The following is a 17,728-nucleotide window of genomic DNA, read 5'->3' on the forward strand; positions in this document are numbered from 1 at the left end:
GATGAATTAGACACCGGGATTGGCCCATATTGGGGTCCAAGCGGATCGAGCATATCCAGGAACAGGGCCCCAGGGGTTCGAGGGGGGTTCAAGTTCGCAAAAGGGGGCAATTGGGAAATTGCCCATAGTGAAGTCCAAGCTTGGCGGGGACAAAATATTAGGAAACGTTTTAGTGGAAGTTTCGCGTGGAACTAGGCTGATCCGGGCCTAGGGGCCGAACTGACCCCTGGGTCAACTACCCTTTTGGGAAGGTTGTTTGTTGCTCATATTAAATGAAAAGATCATGTGAGAGATGGTTCAAGGTATAGATCATACACAATGTTAATACTACAAAACATTCAACTGCTTTGGAGAAAACAGAGGGTATAGAGTATGCCCTTGAGACTATTCAAAATATATCTCTCTTGATCGCCATTTTCGTCCGTAATTTCCCCAGGTCAGCCACCGACCCCTGCCCAGAGGACTAGCGCCCACGAGTTCAAATTACCGATGAAAGAGCCCGTGCCTGAAAGCGCAACATGTCAGATTAATCTTATGAACCATTTTTTCAGTCAAATAGTTTAATTTGTTTTAACCCACTTTCACCTGGAAACCACGTGTACTCCGTACGTAACTTGCAACCTGCTTGCCGAAGAATGCCGATTCAATATTTTCTATGCTGAGAATGAAATTATATTCACAGCCGATCCGATCAGATCCTGCATTACTTGGACAAATTTTCTTGAAATTAAAAACCGGAATTAATCACCGAGCCCTTCCGGCCGAGGGTCCGAAGTGGTTAATGCCCCCACACACAATCCCGATGACAAGCAGCATGCCGTTAAAACCCGCCATGATATAGAATGGCGTTCCCGATGATAGGATGTCAAAGAGTAATCCACCCACTTTGGTCAACAGCAGAATACCTGCCCCACCATATAGTGAATAGACGCCTGCGATGGAGCCTTTGAGGTGGGACAGATGCTCCAATCGACGGTTGACAGATCCGGCAAGAAGAGACTGGGCCTCATCAGGCTCTGCATCATTCTCGTCCCCTCGGCCACGTCGCTCCTCGTATAATTTTCTGAGTGTTTCATTGTCAATGCTGACCCGCAGGATGCCATTGCTCAGCACAGCCAAGCTACAGACGATTGCCCCGATTTGGCTGATTCCAAGCAGAGCCATGACAACAAACACTGCCGAATTGCCGTCGGGCCTTTCGAACAAAGGATTTGGGAGCATGGCAAAGAGAATATAGCCGATGATTCCCATCAATGCTGCGAAAAGAAGCGGGAAATTGTATCGTCGCGATTTGTCTGTCAGGTACCCAAATGCTGGTGCTGCAATCAGTGCCACTAATTGCGATACCCCGGTCAGTATGGATGCGACGATGTATGCACGTGGGCATGCTTTCTTGATTTCCCCTAATCCCGACCCAGGAACTGGTTCATGTTCCTCGTCGCAAAGGCCTGATGTCCGGTAGTAGTGATTGACCGCGAGGGGAATGAACAGTGATATCCCCACAGAAGAGGCGCGGGCCACAAAGCCTCCGACGTAGCCCAATCCAATGCTACGGTTTTGGAATCCCAGTGTAAGCGCAGTTGTCAACTGCTTCCAGTATGGTAATTTTGGCCCATGGATAGATAGATCATCGTCGTCTTCGTCGTCTTCGTCATCATACCGTTTCCACAGTACACCCCAGCTTTTGCCATCTTCTCCGGGAAGGTCACGGAGACCAATGAAGCATACAACACTGATAACAAGTGACACGGCAGCAACCAGGTAATAGCTGCGCTGGATCGCCTGCGATGGCGACAATCCCATTCTCTCAAATCGGGCTGCAAGCGGCAGGAAAACAACTAGTGCCACGAGTGCACCGCAGCCAGCGCACATGCCAACAAATCCGGAGAGTCGCGCAGATGGCGATGCATTGGAGTCACCGAGATGTATGGAATGACCATTCCTGGCACGCTCTGGTGTGATGGTCAACTCCGAAGATACAGATGCGCGATATGCCTGGGCGTTAAAGGTCGTACGAGTGACAGTCGGCAATACTGCAGTGACCATAGTCGACACCGCTGAGCCGCCGATACTGAAAAGCAACCTTCCCAAGAGAAGCTGGGGGTAGATATTTGTGGCTTGCACAAAAACTACTAGTGCGAGTGCTACAATAGCATAGCCTGCAGTGCATACCTATCTAATATCAATATCATGGATGTTATTACTCCCATATGGACCCGTAGAAAGCTTACATGGCGGACTCCGATTCGGTCCGAGAGAACACCCCAAAGCGGGCAGGCGACCAGGGCAAGAAGTTCATCCGCGAATCCCAAAGTTCCCACTGCGTCTCCCTCTCCATGCCGAAGCCCTATTAAATCCGTTACGACGAAAGAGATGGATGAGTTGATGTAGACTAGGAAGGCGATGGAGAAGGGGCACACCGCCAAGAGGTAAGTTAATGTTTGGCTGCGCGAGGCAGTAAATAATGCCGGTGATGAAGCCATCACCGAAGATGATTCATTGCTTTCGAACTGAAAGAATGAGTGCGGGATTCAGAGATGATGCTATCCCTTCGTTCGTTGCAAACTGGGGATGATCTGGACGGTGTCACAATGGTTGCTTCTTCCAGGGCGGACAATGTGGGACGTCACATGACGGAGATGATCAGATAAACACCGAAGATCGACGGACAAAAGCTGACGTCTAACGTATGTCGAACCCACTGAATTCAACAAAGGTATCAAAGGTTCTATATTCCAAAATAATTTGCTCTACTACAGTGAAATCGAATCTTGCCATTGTGGGCGGATATAGATCTAGGTGGCGGGCACGTGCTGGTCGCTGACGTAAGATGCGGAGAGGCGTCTAACTACGGGTTATTCTGGAAAGCTGTCCAGATCAAGCTACTTATTCCTCCCCAGTAAACGGCATTCACTTCGTTGCTCCACCAAATGCTACCTTGAGACGCCCATTTCCTTTTTTGTCCTTTCTTCGGTCCATGACCCTCGGCTTGTCCGATCCAGTCGATAGCCATGAGACTGGCCGCCTATGCTGGGGTAAGTACCGGAATTGATGGGGGAGACACCCGCTAACCTTGGAACCCCGTACGCAGGCCTCTGTGGTCCTAGCCACTGGTGTATTCCTAAAAGCTCTTCATCAGAGGTCCAATTTCTATTCGGCATGCGTCTATCTCTCTCAGAGTAGTGCGAATCTTATGGTAAGTTGTCCAGACTAGTTTGAGTTGTCGCGCTTGGTCATCATAGTCTCTAACTCATGGTTCCATCTCCAGATCCTCACGAATCTATGTCTTCTTGTCACCGGCTTTGTGCTATTCTGGCTCCAGCGACTTCTCTACGGACCCTTGCGACTAGTCGAGACCGAGCAACTTTACGAACGGGCCTGGTTCGCCGTCACAGAGACATGTCTGGCCATGACCATCTTCCGAGGCGAACTTGGAGGCTGGTTTCTGGTTATGTTCATTTCGCTGCTGGTCGGCAAGGTCTGGGGCTGGATTGGCGAAGGCCGCGTGGAATTCTTAGAGCAACAGCCGCCGGCAAATCCCTGGTTATTCCATACTCGGCTGGCGGTATCGCTTGTGCTGACGGTGTTATTTAACGCCTTCATGTTGCGGTACTGTGTGCAAACCGTGATTACGCAGGCAAAGCCGGATATGATGGTCATGTTTGGATTCGAGTTCGCCATCTTGACGATCCTCTCAAGCTCCACCCTCCTGCGATACGTTATCGCATTGACCGAGATCTCAATAACCCGCCAGCAAGTAAAGGCCAAGATGCAAGAACGACGGGATGAGATCCGCGTTGCACGTGTCGAGGCGATTCGAGAGCATGCCCGCACGGGCGCTGCCTCTCCCCTGCCGATTTACCTGATGAAAACGATATAAACGAGATGGAGATTGATGTTCCCGGATGGGAAGAGAAGGGTCGTTGGGTCTTCTACTTGGATCTTTTAACCGACTTGTTGAAGCTTGTGATTTACTTGAGTTTCTTTGGTATCCTACTCACTTTCTATGGTCTCCCCATCCACATTTTGCGGGACGTTGTGGTGACAATCCGCTCATTTGCCCGTCGCATTATGGACTTCATGCGTTACCGAAATGCGACAAGGGATATGCACCAGAGATATCCGGATGCAACGGCAGAGGAAGTCTCCCGGGAAGATGTCTGTATTATCTGCCGCGAGGAAATGATTCCGATTCAGCCGGCGCAACAACCACAACCGGAGGCCAACGCTCCTGGGGAGCCTGCACCCCAGCCTGCACCACAGCCGGCTGCTGGAAGCCAGCGTGTTCCTGATCGTCTACGTCCGAAAAAGCTTCCATGTGGCCATATCTTGCACTTTTCGTGCCTCCGAAGCTGGCTTGAGAGGCAACAGAACTGCCCGACATGCCGACGTCCTGTTTTAGCGCCCACACGAACTCGAGGAGCTGCTGGGGCTGGAGGCAACAACGCACGCGGAGGTCATAATGGCGGCGTCCAGCCAGGCCAACAAGGTGCAGATGCACAGCCACGTGCTCGTGTCTACCAGTTTGGGCCCTTCCGTATTGGCTTTGGAGCTGTACGCGGAGATTTATTCAACAACCTCCACCCACAGGGTGGCCAAGGCCACCCGCTGCAGCCTGGGGCAAACCCGCCTGCGAATGCGCCCGGTGGACAAATTGGTTTTGGATTCGGCTTCGGGCGCCGTCCCCAAACCCCCACCCCAGCTCCCGGCCCACAAGGTGCAGCTCCGGGAGGATCTATCGCTGCTGAAATCAATGATCAGTTGGCGCAGATCGAGCAACGACTGAACCATGAAATTGCGACTCTTCGGGCTGCCACGGAACATCTAAACCACGTGCGTCAGCTTCGCGTGGAGCTAGAGCGGTTGCTTGCTCAAGCAAGGGCTGTCAACCAAGAAGCTGCCGGTCAACCAGGTGCCGAACAGGCAATCCCGCCCCCTAACGTGATTGCAGGATCTTCAGTCTTCGCTACGGGCCATCAATACAGCCCAAACCCAGCCAGTGATGTTCTGAACTCCGGAGACCCTCGTCTACCGGAAGGACTCACTATTCCCCCTGGTTGGACCCTCCTGCCTCTCCAGCGTGTGGATGATGGTGCCAATGGTGTGGCACAAACAGTACAGCCCACGCCTACCACTACAATGGTATCACCAGCTGCGCCAGCCGTGGGCGATGCTATCACTCCTCAGACCCCCACATTCTCCGTGTCTGTTCATGGTCAAACGAGCGAAAATGTGGGGGTAAGTGCACATGACCCCACCGAAACTACTCCTGTAAATAGTGCCTCAAGTCCACCGGTATTGCAACCCACGCCCACTGCTCGTTCGGTGGATAATCGTGCAGAGTCCCCGTCTCAAGAATGGACCGACGTTGCCCCTAGACGGTCATTTGAGGCCAAGTCGTCTTCACCCATCCCTACTACATGGGGTAGTAATGGGGAATCTTCAAATAGTGCTTCTGGTCAGACTGAGACTCACCCCGAATCCGCATCCAACGGCAAACGCCGGACTGCATCAGTCGAAGAAACGGCCGATGAAGACGCTTGATACTTTGCTCCTCTTTTGATAACCCCCTATGTATTTGTCTTCTCTCCCGGGTTCGCTCGGCCCTTTCTGCTCCCCAGTTGTTTACACCAGCGTTTTCTGCATGGCGTTGTTTCGCGAGCAAAAGATCATACCCAGATTTCTTTTCACGATTTTTATACCACGATTGAATCTTCTGGTATTTTCAATGATTTTCCAATGATAATGTGTATACGGAGTACGCAGTGTAAAGTTCAATGAGGAAAGTCCTGACGTAGATCCCGAGTGTACTTGTGGCTGAGACAGGCCGCGTGGCTGAACCTTGGGATCCTGAAGAGATCGTCCCGTGTTGGACAATGTCAAACGCATAATATTTTATATTTGCATTGCTTCATCTCACATTGATATGTAAGGTGTACTATCATGATCAATGGTCTCTCTTGTATCTTGGTATATGAACACTCACACAGCTCCATCATCGCATTGAAAGAAGCTTCGTCATGGCGGCATAGCCCCGACTCCACTTGCATCTGATTTGTCCAACTCCCCCAGACCCTAGTCCCTTGAATCTAGATCGGGTTTCTTCTCCTTCACCCCCTTACACTCTCGAAGCAATGATATCCTGAACTATGTAAGTCATTGTGTGCGTTCAATTGCTCCATTTCAATGCTTCGGCGCGTTGCGATCTGCCAGCACCCTCACCCCTATGCACACGACACAGTGGCATACAGTGTGACATGAGAACTAATCCGCATCTTGTGCAACAGATAATAATCCCGTATTAGACTATCCAACCCTCCGTCCATGCTTCTCCCACGCCGAGCAGTCATCTTCCTCGGCGCCTGCTTCTTCCTCGTCTTGTTCCTCACATCCCGGAGCCTCTCACGACCATGGCGTGACGTACCCCAAGTCGTCGGCCTAGGGGACCTAGTCTCATCATCCAATGCAACAGAAACGTGGAACACAACCCGAAGCCACACAAACAATGACCTCTACGCCCCGCCGCCGGACTTCATCCGCGGGACCCCCAAGCCCCCGGGCTACAAATACTCCAAGACCTTGGTCGTGACCCGGACCAAGGGGGAAGATACCAGCTGGATCGCTCAGGAACTGCCAGATTGGGAACATGCCATCTATGTTGCAGATGACCCCACAGCACCACTCCACCCGCCCAAGAACAAAGGCCACGAGGTCATGATTTACCTCACTTACCTCATTGACCACTACGACAAACTCCCAGATGTGGCGGTGTTCATGCACTCGCATCAATTCGCCTGGCACAACGATAATCTGTTCGCCGGAGATGCGGCGCAGCTGCTCCGCCGCCTCAATCTAAACCGTGTCGTCCGCGAAGGCTACATGAATACTCGTTGCGGGTTCGGCCCGGGTTGTCCAGCCTGGATGCACCCCGGCGCGGTCGAAGAAGATGAGTCCAAGCAGGAGGAAATCATGCTGGCCCGTGCCTGGGGGGAGTTATTCCCTGACCAGCCGATCCCGTCTGTCCTGTCGCAGCCGTGCTGTGCGCAGTTCGCCCTGTCGCGCGATCGCATTCGTTCTATTCCGCGGGCCCGGTTTGTGTTCTATCGTGATTGGCTGCTGTCAACGGATCTGAGTGATTATATTGCCGGTCGCATCTGGGAGTATCTGTGGCAATTTATCTTCACGGGTGAACCTGTTCTCTGCGTTGATGAGAATGTGTGTCTGTGTGACGGGTATGGATTTTGTTTTGGCGGAAGCGAGGAGTTCAATGCTTACCGAGAAGTTGAAACGAAGAAGAACGAGATCCAACACGAATTGGATAATTGGATGTGGTTGTCTGACGGCATTGGCTTTGATGACTCTATTGGACCGGATGATATTGATAGTGAGGGTGGTAATATCCTTTTCAATCAACTTCAAGAGAAGCAGCACGAGGTTGTTGAAATTCTTGCTGCTGCTATGGAACGTGGCAAGAATCCCCAGTACCGTGCCCAGGAGGCCGGTCGTCCTTGGAAGGAGGGTGATGGGTTCTAAGCTGTCTTGACTGGATCAAGCGCTGCTTTCTCTCGCCTTTTTTACCCTGCGACTGCAAAATCTTTTGCGGGCTAATGATCTATATGCCATCTATTTGCCATTTTCTCGAGGGCTACTTTTGGACCCATGTTCTCTCATCTGTCAGTACTCATGGTTTCAATTGACTGGAACAAGTATTCTGTCATGGTTATCTACGCCATGCTTCTTTTTTTTGTACTATTTGGTGACTGGTTTCTTCATTTGAATGTACTTATAGAGAGTTTCTTCATTTTGCGACTCGGGATTCTTATGACAGGGCTATATAAAAAATAGAAGTGGATAGACATGGCCATTAAGCCACTCTATATTCTCAAATTCAAAGTCAGACATATGATATAGAATCTGTATCAATAGGATTTTACGGCGATGGTCGACACTGAGATGGGAAATCCGGATCACGTGAGACCCTCGAAGATTTCAGTTTGCACTGTCTGTTGTTCCTTCAAACTGCACAAACATCATTCCAACCGTCGCGCCTCTTATCAGCCAACTCGAACTAAAGCTGTTGAAGCTTTTCTGATTATTTTATCTTGGACTTGTTTCTCTTGTGACGCGCTTCTCACCCTCTTGGGTGTGGCGCGCTGGGACACCTCTGTTCTGTCCGAGCTGCATTTCCAATTGGTGAAGCTATTCATTAAGTTCTCTATAACAAGTGGATAAGAGCCTCAACTTGGGAGACATACCGTCCTGCAGATATATTGGGGATTTTACGCGCGGTTTTATTCTTCTTTAGATCCGCTGTGTCCTAGCAAAATTCTCTGCCAACTTTTTTTTCATCTCGATCCTTCACACACTATCAGCTTATCGAACCGGGCGTCTACAAGCACCTGGCCCTCAATCGACATCATGAGCTCTTCTACCAGCCATCACATTCCCACAACTTCCTCCGATCTACCCTCCCAGCAGACAGCGACTGCCCCGCACCTCGACCCAAACGCGCAACTGTCCAACAACGGATATGCACCCAACGACAACCAGCTCGCGGGATTGGTCGAGGCAGCCACAGCCGCCGCAGACCAAGATGTTTCGCAATGGGCCGCCGCCGCTGCAGTCGCTGCAGCAGCTGGTGCAGCCGGTCATCACCACCAGATGGATTCCTACACAGATATCGATCTCTCTGAGAACGGGTTCGGCGACGCGAACTTCGGAACTGGCATGAGCAGTGGAAGACATATGAGAGTACCCAATCACAACGACCAGTCCCAATCATCGGGGCTCACGCGAACGGCAACAAAAAAGCGCAAGCGAAATGATGATAACCTCGACCCGGCATTGGCTGGCGCGGGTCTCTCTACCGCGCAGCACCAGTCGCATTCCACACAGCAAACCCCCCCATGGCTATACCGGAGAAGGTATGGACATTCGTCCCGAGCAGCAGCAGTCCCTGTCAGATGCTCGTGCGGTGGGTATACATTCTGCGGCGGCGCTGTTTCGCCAGCCTTCTAGCAATAAGAAGTACACTCGGCCTCCGATTTCGAAAATGTTTTCGTCCCTTGAGATCTCACCAGAGAATTTCTTGCATCTCCAGGCTGCTGCTAAGAATTACATGTTGAACGATGAACACCCTGAGAGGCGGGATTGCGTCGGTCAGCGTGGAAAGGGCGATACGGAAATGGTCAAGCTTCGCCTTTGGAACTGTGTTCGTCAGTTCCTCGAAGCGGAGGGCAATGGTGAACGGTTTTTCGGAGAGAATGTCGTTAATGAGGGCATGGGCCCGAGAGCTTACATCTGGCCGCGCGACCAACACAAAATCATCTCATTGGTCATTCCTTTGCTCAGGCGGATGGTCACCAACGAGAGGCAACGCCAATACGCAATTGAGACGCGCAAAGGGGGTGGTGCTGAAGAACGTCGCCGTCGCAAAACGGAAGATTTCTCGAATCTGAACAGCCCGCGCTTCTCTCCAGAGCAGCATCTCCAAATGCAAAATCAGTCGTCCCATCGCGATGACCTGTCGCAGTCAATGCCTCCTCCCCCACAGCCGATGCAGCAATCCACAATGGATTCGGGCCAGTCCGTGGGCCTCGGTCTGACAGACCTCTTGCTAGACGGATACACAGTCGACTGGGAAGAGATCGCCCGATGCTATGATTCATATAACCAAAGCTACGAGCTCGATAACCTATGGTCTCTCTCCGGTCTTCAGCAACCCGATTGGCGGGGGCTCGTCGCCGCAGTCGACAGCCATTACCACGTTATTCACAATGGAGATTACGACTGCACATCCGTTTGCGAAAACGCAAACATCAACCGCATCATCCACGCAGACACCACCTCAGGTCTTCAATGGCGCATTGGTGGAACCCGCAACCTCCCAGCCCGAGACGAATTGTAAGCCATCCATCTTTTCTGAACATTGTGGAATACCAACTAACAACCCCATAGCGCAAGCAGTATCACCCGCGACGTATCTCGCATTATTCGCGAGAACATCGCCGCTCGACACGGCCAGCCTACTCAAAACCCTGACTCTCACTTCCAACAACCCTTCACTCCTCTCCCTGAAACAACGCCGGCCAACACAACCACCCTTTCTCACAGCCAAGGCCAGACCTCCCTCCGCGTCAATGTTCTACAAAACGGAAAACGCATCCTCCCCAGATTCGATCTGCCGGCAGGACAGTGTCCCAACATCGACACGGTCAAGCAAGCAATTCTCCGTCGATACCCCGGCCAAATACCCGGCTTGCCAGCGTTCCAGGGCGCTGGGCATGAAGCTCGCGAATCCGCTGTTGTGGATGGGTGGAAAGTCAAGGTCTGGTTATCGGACGGATTACTACCTGTACAGAGCCAGAAAGATTGGACTATTGCGATTCTTTCAGCTGATGCTGTTGACTGGATGGATGGGGAGTTAAAGGTTCTCATTGAAATTGGCGAAGGCGATGGACAGTAGTGTTCTTTTGTATTTTCTCCCGCTTCTATATCCCTGTCGTTTCTACTCTGTATAATTTGTATCGCTATACCCTCAGTTCAAAAATCCATGATGATTCCTCTTGAATATCTTGAATATGAGTAATGTACATCGATGCATGTCAGTCAGCATAACCTTCCAAGGTTGTAAAAATCATAAAATGTGGGGCGGATAATTAAAGTGGGCTACGCTAGTCCTAATTGGGAACAATATCTTCCTACAAGTATCTCGAGCAAACGACATATTCAACGCCTCGCCCCAGGTAGCCCAGTGGGAACCACTTAGGACCTTACGCCCAGTAATTGCCCGTTTCGACGGACTTTGTACCCGTGTAAGGAGCCGGAGACCTGCGGTTCAACCCTCGTCCTTTGAACTTGATCAACTTAAAGGCGAGACACGACTTCACGATTTCTTCCCGTGGTCAGGGTGCATGTAAGTCATTGGCCGATGTGACCGCCCATCACACCCCGTCGGCAGCAGAGTACCCAGGTTGTAGAGGTGGCTCCGTTGGGAGCCCTTTTTTTGTTTTTGTTTTTTAATGTTGATGCTGTATATTCACTTGTAGATTGATCCTCTGGCGGTTTAGTCCGTAATCATTTCTACCCTTCCTTTCACCTTCTCTTTTATTCATCTTAGTATGTCTACTCCTCTGATCTTCTCTTCTTGTTTTGCTTTCATGCTGTTGGATCCTTTTTCCAACTTCTTGTTCGAGGGCATTCAACCCCCTATCTCCTTCCTTCTCCCCTGAATTGAAACATTAACTCTCCGACTCTCACCAGGATGACTTGGTAGATATGCCAGATCCTCAGTGACTATCACCTTACTCAATAAGAGCCAAAAGAACTGACAGCCTTCCCAACGCAATCCCGAGTGGTTTTCCATATATATATATTTCAGCTTCCCAACTAATTACCCTGAAAATCCAAGATAAAAGTTACTTCTTAGCTCAAGTCTCTACAATATGATATTCAACAGCCTATCGCCCATCAACAGCGAGTGTATGTTCCAAGAAGAGCGTAAAAGACCAAATACTGTATGCTCAATCGTCATTTCGACCAAGTCCATGACATGATCAAGTTGACCAGTATATCATATTGCCAATTACAAAAGTCTCCACACAGTAAGTGAAAGTGTTGAAAGCTTGATATTGTGATCAAAAATATGCAAAAGAAATCCCATGCCTCATAATACAGGGTAAAAAGGTAATGATGGGCAGGGCCTGGAATCATGCATATATCGAATGCGTCCTACCGAAACACCCAGAATAACAACCGCTCTATACGCCGTAACGCACACAAAAGCTAAGAGAACCGGTCCCGCTAAGAGCTCATTTGTTGTGTAAAAGGAGCGTGCGGAGGGAATCCCAATGATCCGAGTCGCCATAACTGTGGTTAAGATAAATATTAGCTTTGGGAAGAGCAAACCCGAGCCTCCAAATTATATGAAGTGAGGCAAGACCATGTGGAAGGGGATCGAAACTTACATATACACCATACTACTCCGCAGACTCGACGCCAGCGTCTCCGGGTGCCACCGGAAAATGTACATGACCATCGCCCAGGTCATACTAGCGAAAACAGGGTAGGCATTATTCGTGATCTTAGTGCGTGCGTCAGATGTGATGAGGGAGGAGAGCGGATGCATGTTGGGTTGGACGGCGAGCTTGGCAAGAGCGAGCATCACGCGCGCGAAAACATAAATAACGATCTAAATTCGAATTAGCTCTGCCAAAAAAATCCGGGGTTTATTCAGAGTCGAAAATTGAAATCTTCTCCGCAATCCGGGAGAAATTCATATTACATACCTGCTGGCTAATACTGCCCGGCTGTCGTCCGAAAACTGCATACCCGCCCAGCAGGCCTGCAAAGAAGGTATCATATCGGCCCTCTTTCCCGGTTCCACCTGGTATATTTCGGAGGAGAATCATCGAGGCCTTGTATATCATGGCAAATACGGAGAGGTTCCGCGCATGCTGGCGGGTTGCTTTCAAAACAAGTTTTGTTTTTTCGCGTATTCTAGATAGCGAAGCGATCAGTTTCGTTCTGCGAAGAGCAAGGGTCGAGTGTGCGGAATGACCTACGTTCCAGATCTAAACAAAAATATCATTCTAGAAGCAGTCGGTATCGGTCAGCTGTGCTCTGTAGTGGGGATTCCGGCTGTCCGAGGTCCAACATACACCAGCGCATGTGGAAAGCGAACTTTTGATCCGTAGACGATTCCATTGCGTGCACCCTTCACTAATGACAGTAGCGGCGCGAGTTCGGGTTTGAGGACGAGCGCATCAAGCTGGGACTGGGCAGGAGCATGTCAATACTGTTGTTTATGGTCGGGGTTGCTGCGGAACTCACGAGCAGGGTGTCCATGGCGTCTCTGGGCCTCGGTAAGAGGTCGGACTCGTTTCGGAGTGTTTATAGGGGCGATGGACAACGAGAAGAGGCCAGGAGAACGTCACAAATCATGAGGAAGAAACAAAGTAAAAATAAATGTTTCTCGCGGCTGGAGATGTTGGGGGAGGGGGACGGCACTTAATCGGCTCCGCATCGAGAAAGGGCCTCGGCATGTGAGAACACAGCCGACGTCATGGTCACGTGGCTGTATATAAGAACTTGGCGAATATACGGGCATTTATTGTTAATTCTACTGTAAGATAATGGATGGAGGAAATGTCTCTATTAGATGTAGAGGTTTTTAAAATAACTTTTCATATGCCGTAAGACTGCTCATACAGGCGCAGAAAACGAAATCCCGTCCGGCCCAAACTCCTTAGCAAAAGAAATTATGCAAATCGATCGATCTTAGTTCTTGCGTGCCTTCTTGTGGCTCTCCTTCTCCTCGATCTCGTCGTCGGAAGACACAATATCCTCCTCCATCATATCAGCAGATGGCTCCTCCTCCTCGTCCGATGATTCCATACCCGCCCGACGCTTGAGACCCTTCATCTTACGAGTCTGCAGGTCAGACAGATCCTGCTTGCCGAGGTGAACACGGCCGATCTTGTCACCCATCGAGTCCATGGTGATGTTCTTCTTGGTTCGGGCCTCCTCGTTGGGACGCTTGCCCTGCTTCATGGCCTCCTTCTGCACCTCAGGAGCAGCCTGGCGTGTGCGACCGACCTTGAAGTCGAACTTGGGACCAACCTCCTGCAACTCCACGCGGGGCAGCTTGTGACCGCTGCGCTTGGTGATAATTTTGTACCAGCGCATGTGGATGACGGGGGAGAGGCCATCCTGGGGCTCTTCCGCACCAACCATCATCACGTACTGCAGACCCTCGACGTCGACCTGGGTCGTCTCTTCGCCCCGGAACATGTCGAGAAGAGTGCTCTTGAGAATAGTGTGTGCAGTGGATGTAGGATCGTCCCAGGGGCTACCAGAGAACAGCATCATAGGTCGCAGGCCGAGACCGACATCCATGACAAGTTCGTTGATGGGCGGGATGACCTCGCCATCTCGGGGTGGAAGGAGCATCAGCTCAACGAGATCGAGCAACTCTGAGTTGTAAACCCGAGCCAATGTAATGCAGTTGGGGCGCTTCTTGTTGTGGCTTCCGAATGCTACGAGTCCGCACTCGTTCTTATTCGCCAAGAATTCCAGACTCTCAGAGTTCTCATATGGGTGCAAGTTCTCATTCTTCTTGTGGAAAAGAATGTTGTAGGGCTTCGTCAAAGCGTGGAAGGTCTTCAACACGGTGTCCAGTGTTTGAGGGCATTTTGAGCCGTGGAAAATCAGGGTCTTCTTGGGGGGTTCGACAAGTTGCGGCTCGCGCGCTTTCAGGATACGCGCAGTGCGCGGGTTCTTGGCTTTTCTGTAGAGCAGGATATTAGGCTGGGATGGTAATCTCAATGAATTGCCAGAACTTACACTTCTCTCAACATTTTGTTGTGAATGATCGGCAGATTGACTTGGGGTAAAAATATCAAATGAGCGGAAAAGTTTTGGGTTGCTGATGGCTTGGCACTCTTATCGATAAGCCAGGTACATTTTGGTCACGTGCTGGAATATCAAGTCTGGTCTGTTTGGCCACTTCTTACATCCACCTACATTCCACACATGCATGTCTTCTCATGGTCGATTGTCTGAAATTATCATTATCAACCTGCGCCTATCGATTTGGAATCTTAATCTATTTAAGACAGACATCCACAACAAATGGATGTTTGACAACTTCCATATCTTGTGTGGTACATTCAATACGATTGTTCAGATTCTTCATAAACTAACGACCAAATTGGTAAAGCATTGGGAATTATGTCGACATCGTAGGCAATATCGATACAATCATAAATTCTGCTGTATTTGAACCCAACTATCCAGCATCAGAGCCCAACTTTCACTTATGAACTATCTCCAGCGGCTATATGTCCTCGCCAACAATGAAACGTTCACCGCAGCACATTATTATTCTGAAGGCGTGATTACTGCTACATCTTACTAGTATATCTTGTAGGAGATCTGGCCATAATTTTATCCAGAAGTGAAAGAGAGAGACTCAAAAGACACCCGTTCCATTCGACTTTTGTACACAATGAAACACCCCACTCCTCATTTCAGGGAAATCGTGTGTTTATATAACTTCTTCGTAAAACTCCCAGACAGTACACTGCCTATTCATATCCAAGCATTCTTGCCCAATGTGTACTTTCATCTCTTCCATGGCGCCCTGTCGATTCTTGACGGAGGTGAGCTCGAAATTCGAGGAGCTACATTGCGTTTGAGCTATATCCTTACGGTGGTCGATTCTGACATGCTGAGTCAAGGTCTAGCCAGACAACTGTGGCTTTTTCTGTCTTCCCCGTTGACCAAACAAAGTGACTATCATTCGAATTACGACGCGGATCTCATGGTACACACACAGTTTTGGAGATGATTTTTTAGCTGGAAATATAGGAGCGAATCAAATTGGACACAGCAGATTCGCCGATGACAATGAAGCGTCGGTGCTTCTGAGAAATTTTGTGATCAACTTTGAGCGAACTCGTGTATTCAAGCACGTAGACATCACACTAAGCTTATCATTGTAGCAAAGTGCGATGCAGTACAGAAACCTTTCGAAGTATGATTGAGGATTGTAGAACAATAGGGCCGAAATATCAAGGAATGGGCCTTTGTAGTATTTCAAGGAGGGCTTTGTGCATATCAGTCTCTGAATGTAATATAAATGTTATATAGTCAAGTTTTCTATCTTTACAGCCCATATCGCGCCAAGGTGCCGAATTTGAAGCCCATAGCCATTATGGTAGGCTACTGACGTCGTGGTATGCTGATCACAGCCGGTTTTGGGTTGTAGGATGTCCTTGGCCAGGTCGGAACATTTGTTTATGGCAATCCGTGAATCCACACTTCCCGTTACCCCCACGAGCGTTTCCGCTTCTGGCATCGTGTGTATTCCCCGGATTTCTTCCCCAGATATTGCCTCCAAGATATCCCCGCCCCCGCTTTAGATTTCTTGTTTTCTCCGGCCTCTATATCAGCTTGAGACTGACTCCTTATTTCAAGGGGTAGATCAAATCCACATCGAGTGTAAATACTATGTTTCAATTCTTGAGATTCGATTGGAGACGCCATGGGTGGGCAATCTTTTACTGTGGTGTATCAGCAGTTGGCGCTCTCTGCTACGGCTATGATAATACCTACTTCAATGGCGTCCTGGCGATGCAACAATTCAAAGATGACTACGCAGCACAACGCGATTCAAGTGGTAGCCTTGAATTGTCGTCCTCCTTTCAGGCAGTGACTGCCTCGGCTATCTACATCGGAGATTTGCTAGGTGCAATTATTGCTGCGCCTGTGAATGATCGCTGGGGCCGGAAAGCCACATTCTGGCTCGCTTCTTTCTGTATCTTGATCGGCGGTATCTGTCAAGTGGCGGATACGATTCATGTGGAAGCGATTATCACCGTTGGGCGCATTCTCATGGGTCTCGGAGTTGGTCAATTTACAGTAACATCTTTGCTATACATTGGCGAAGTTGCACCCTCGGAAATTCGTGGTCCAGCTCTGATGATGTTCCAATTCCTTCAGTCTTGGTCACAATTGGTTGCATCTTGCATCAACCAAGGCACAGAGAGTCTCGACAATAATTCTCTGTCATACAAAATCCCCATGGGTGGCCTTGTCGTGTTGCCCTTGATGATGTTCGCTCTCTTGCCGCTTATCCCGGAGAGTCCCACATGGTACATGTCCAAGAATCGCCGAGAAGATGCCGAAACGAGCTTTCGAAAAATCAACCGGAGTCAAGCTGATTACGACCCAACCGCCGATATGGCGCAAGCTGAAAACGCCAAGTGCGTTGAAGAGCAACACTCTGAGTTCTCTTCGTGGAAATCGTTGGTTACAGATCCGGTTGAGAGAAGAAAAGTCCTGTTTTCAGCAGGTGCGATGTTCAGTCAACAAGTATGCGGTATCCTGTTCTTCTACGTCTATGGTGTGGTGTTTGTGCAGGCCATTGGGGTCCAAGACCCGTTCCTTGTGCAAATCGTCGTCAATGTGGTCCAAATCATCGCTGTTGGTGCTTCCGTCATTACTGGTAACAAGACTCGCCGGCGTGTCAATCTTATGGTTACTAGCGGTATGATGCTAGTGGCTTTCCTTGTAATCGGGGGCATCGGTACAAAGCCTTTGACGACTGCAGCACAATACGTGATTGTCGTCTTCTCATTTGTCGTCGTCATCGGATTCAACTTCGGTCTGGGTCCCTTGGCCTACACCGTTGCACGAGAGATGGCAGTTGGCGTCAATCAAAATAAGATTATGTCAACGAGCATTGTTGTCTTCTATTTTACCACGTGGCTCATCTCTTTCACTGCGCCTTACCTCTACTATGATGCTGGGCTTGGGCCAATGGTTGGGTTTGTTTATGCAGGTACCACCTGTCTCGCTCTTCTCTGGACTTGGTGCTGTGTTGGAGAGACGGCGGGTCGGACAAGTTTGGAGATCTCGCTTTTCTTTACTGAGAAGGTTCCAGTGCGCTTGTGGAGAACACATGTTTTCCCAGAACACTCCATGGACGAGTTAAAATTGGCCCATAACGAGAAGTCAGAAGTAGAGCATGCAGAGTTTGTGATTTGTTAGGTTGATTCGAGGGCGAATCAGCTAGATGCTTGCAGTTGATGGGTATTACCTCAATGAATCCATTCCAGTACAATGATGGCGTCAGATTGGATGTTGATGATTATAAATTTGATGAAACTCAGGTCCAGACGAATAAGACAACAACTTTGTTTTCAGATTCTCTTTTCTCTCTTCC

General features: G+C 49.7%; 8 protein-coding genes across 8 annotated transcripts; 5 read left to right on the forward strand and 3 right to left on the reverse strand.

The window, feature by feature from the left end:
- Positions 1-744: 744 nt before the first annotated feature.
- N7500_009438 (putative MFS transporter) lies at positions 745-2,483 on the reverse strand (the record flags this gene model as incomplete). The annotated part of the gene is made up of 2 exons (XM_056680577.1): positions 745-2,172; positions 2,232-2,483. 2 exons carry the CDS (start codon positions 2,481-2,483, stop codon positions 745-747), a joined length of 1,680 nt encoding a protein of 559 aa, XP_056527959.1.
- A 528-nt stretch (positions 2,484-3,011) lies between these two features.
- On the forward strand, positions 3,012-3,880 carry N7500_009439 (uncharacterized protein; the record flags this gene model as incomplete). The annotated part of the gene is made up of 3 exons (XM_056680578.1): positions 3,012-3,035; positions 3,092-3,196; positions 3,269-3,880. The coding sequence occupies 3 exons, from the start codon at positions 3,012-3,014 to the stop codon at positions 3,878-3,880; spliced, it is 741 nt and encodes a 246-aa protein (XP_056527960.1).
- Positions 3,881-3,885: 5 nt separating this feature from the next.
- Positions 3,886-5,544, forward strand: N7500_009440 (Zinc finger RING-type; the record flags this gene model as incomplete). The annotated part of the gene is made up of 1 exon (XM_056680579.1): positions 3,886-5,544. One exon carries the CDS (start codon positions 3,886-3,888, stop codon positions 5,542-5,544), a length of 1,659 nt encoding a protein of 552 aa, XP_056527961.1.
- Positions 5,545-6,324: 780 nt separating this feature from the next.
- N7500_009441 (DUF3431 domain-containing protein) lies at positions 6,325-7,533 on the forward strand (the record flags this gene model as incomplete). Its single annotated transcript, XM_056680580.1, has 1 exon — positions 6,325-7,533. The coding sequence occupies one exon, from the start codon at positions 6,325-6,327 to the stop codon at positions 7,531-7,533; it is 1,209 nt and encodes a 402-aa protein (XP_056527962.1).
- Positions 7,534-8,418: 885 nt separating this feature from the next.
- Positions 8,419-10,465, forward strand: N7500_009442 (uncharacterized protein; the record flags this gene model as incomplete). Its single annotated transcript, XM_056680581.1, has 3 exons — positions 8,419-8,924; positions 9,019-9,903; positions 9,958-10,465. 3 exons carry the CDS (start codon positions 8,419-8,421, stop codon positions 10,463-10,465), a joined length of 1,899 nt encoding a protein of 632 aa, XP_056527963.1.
- Positions 10,466-11,810: 1,345 nt separating this feature from the next.
- On the reverse strand, positions 11,811-12,846 carry N7500_009443 (Tim17/Tim22/Tim23/Pmp24 family protein; the record flags this gene model as incomplete). The annotated part of the gene is made up of 6 exons (XM_056680582.1): positions 11,811-11,868; positions 11,967-12,190; positions 12,288-12,498; positions 12,564-12,572; positions 12,660-12,775; positions 12,832-12,846. The coding sequence occupies 6 exons, from the start codon at positions 12,844-12,846 to the stop codon at positions 11,811-11,813; spliced, it is 633 nt and encodes a 210-aa protein (XP_056527964.1).
- A 432-nt stretch (positions 12,847-13,278) lies between these two features.
- On the reverse strand, positions 13,279-14,400 carry N7500_009444 (rRNA-binding ribosome biosynthesis protein RPF2; the record flags this gene model as incomplete). Its single annotated transcript, XM_056680583.1, has 2 exons — positions 14,344-14,400; positions 13,279-14,287 (listed from the first exon to the last, which is right to left on the reverse strand). Exons 1-2 carry the CDS (start codon positions 14,355-14,357, stop codon positions 13,279-13,281), a joined length of 1,023 nt encoding a protein of 340 aa, XP_056527965.1. The 5' UTR covers positions 14,358-14,400.
- Positions 14,401-16,011: 1,611 nt separating this feature from the next.
- Positions 16,012-17,553, forward strand: N7500_009445 (Major facilitator superfamily domain general substrate transporter; the record flags this gene model as incomplete). The annotated part of the gene is made up of 1 exon (XM_056680584.1): positions 16,012-17,553. The coding sequence occupies one exon, from the start codon at positions 16,012-16,014 to the stop codon at positions 17,551-17,553; it is 1,542 nt and encodes a 513-aa protein (XP_056527966.1).
- Between the last annotated feature and the right edge of the window lie 175 nt (positions 17,554-17,728).

Source organism: Penicillium coprophilum (genome assembly GCF_028826855.1).
Source record: "Penicillium coprophilum strain IBT 35676 chromosome Unknown utg000006l_segment0_segment0, whole genome shotgun sequence".
NCBI lineage: Eukaryota > Fungi > Ascomycota > Eurotiomycetes > Eurotiales > Aspergillaceae > Penicillium > Penicillium coprophilum.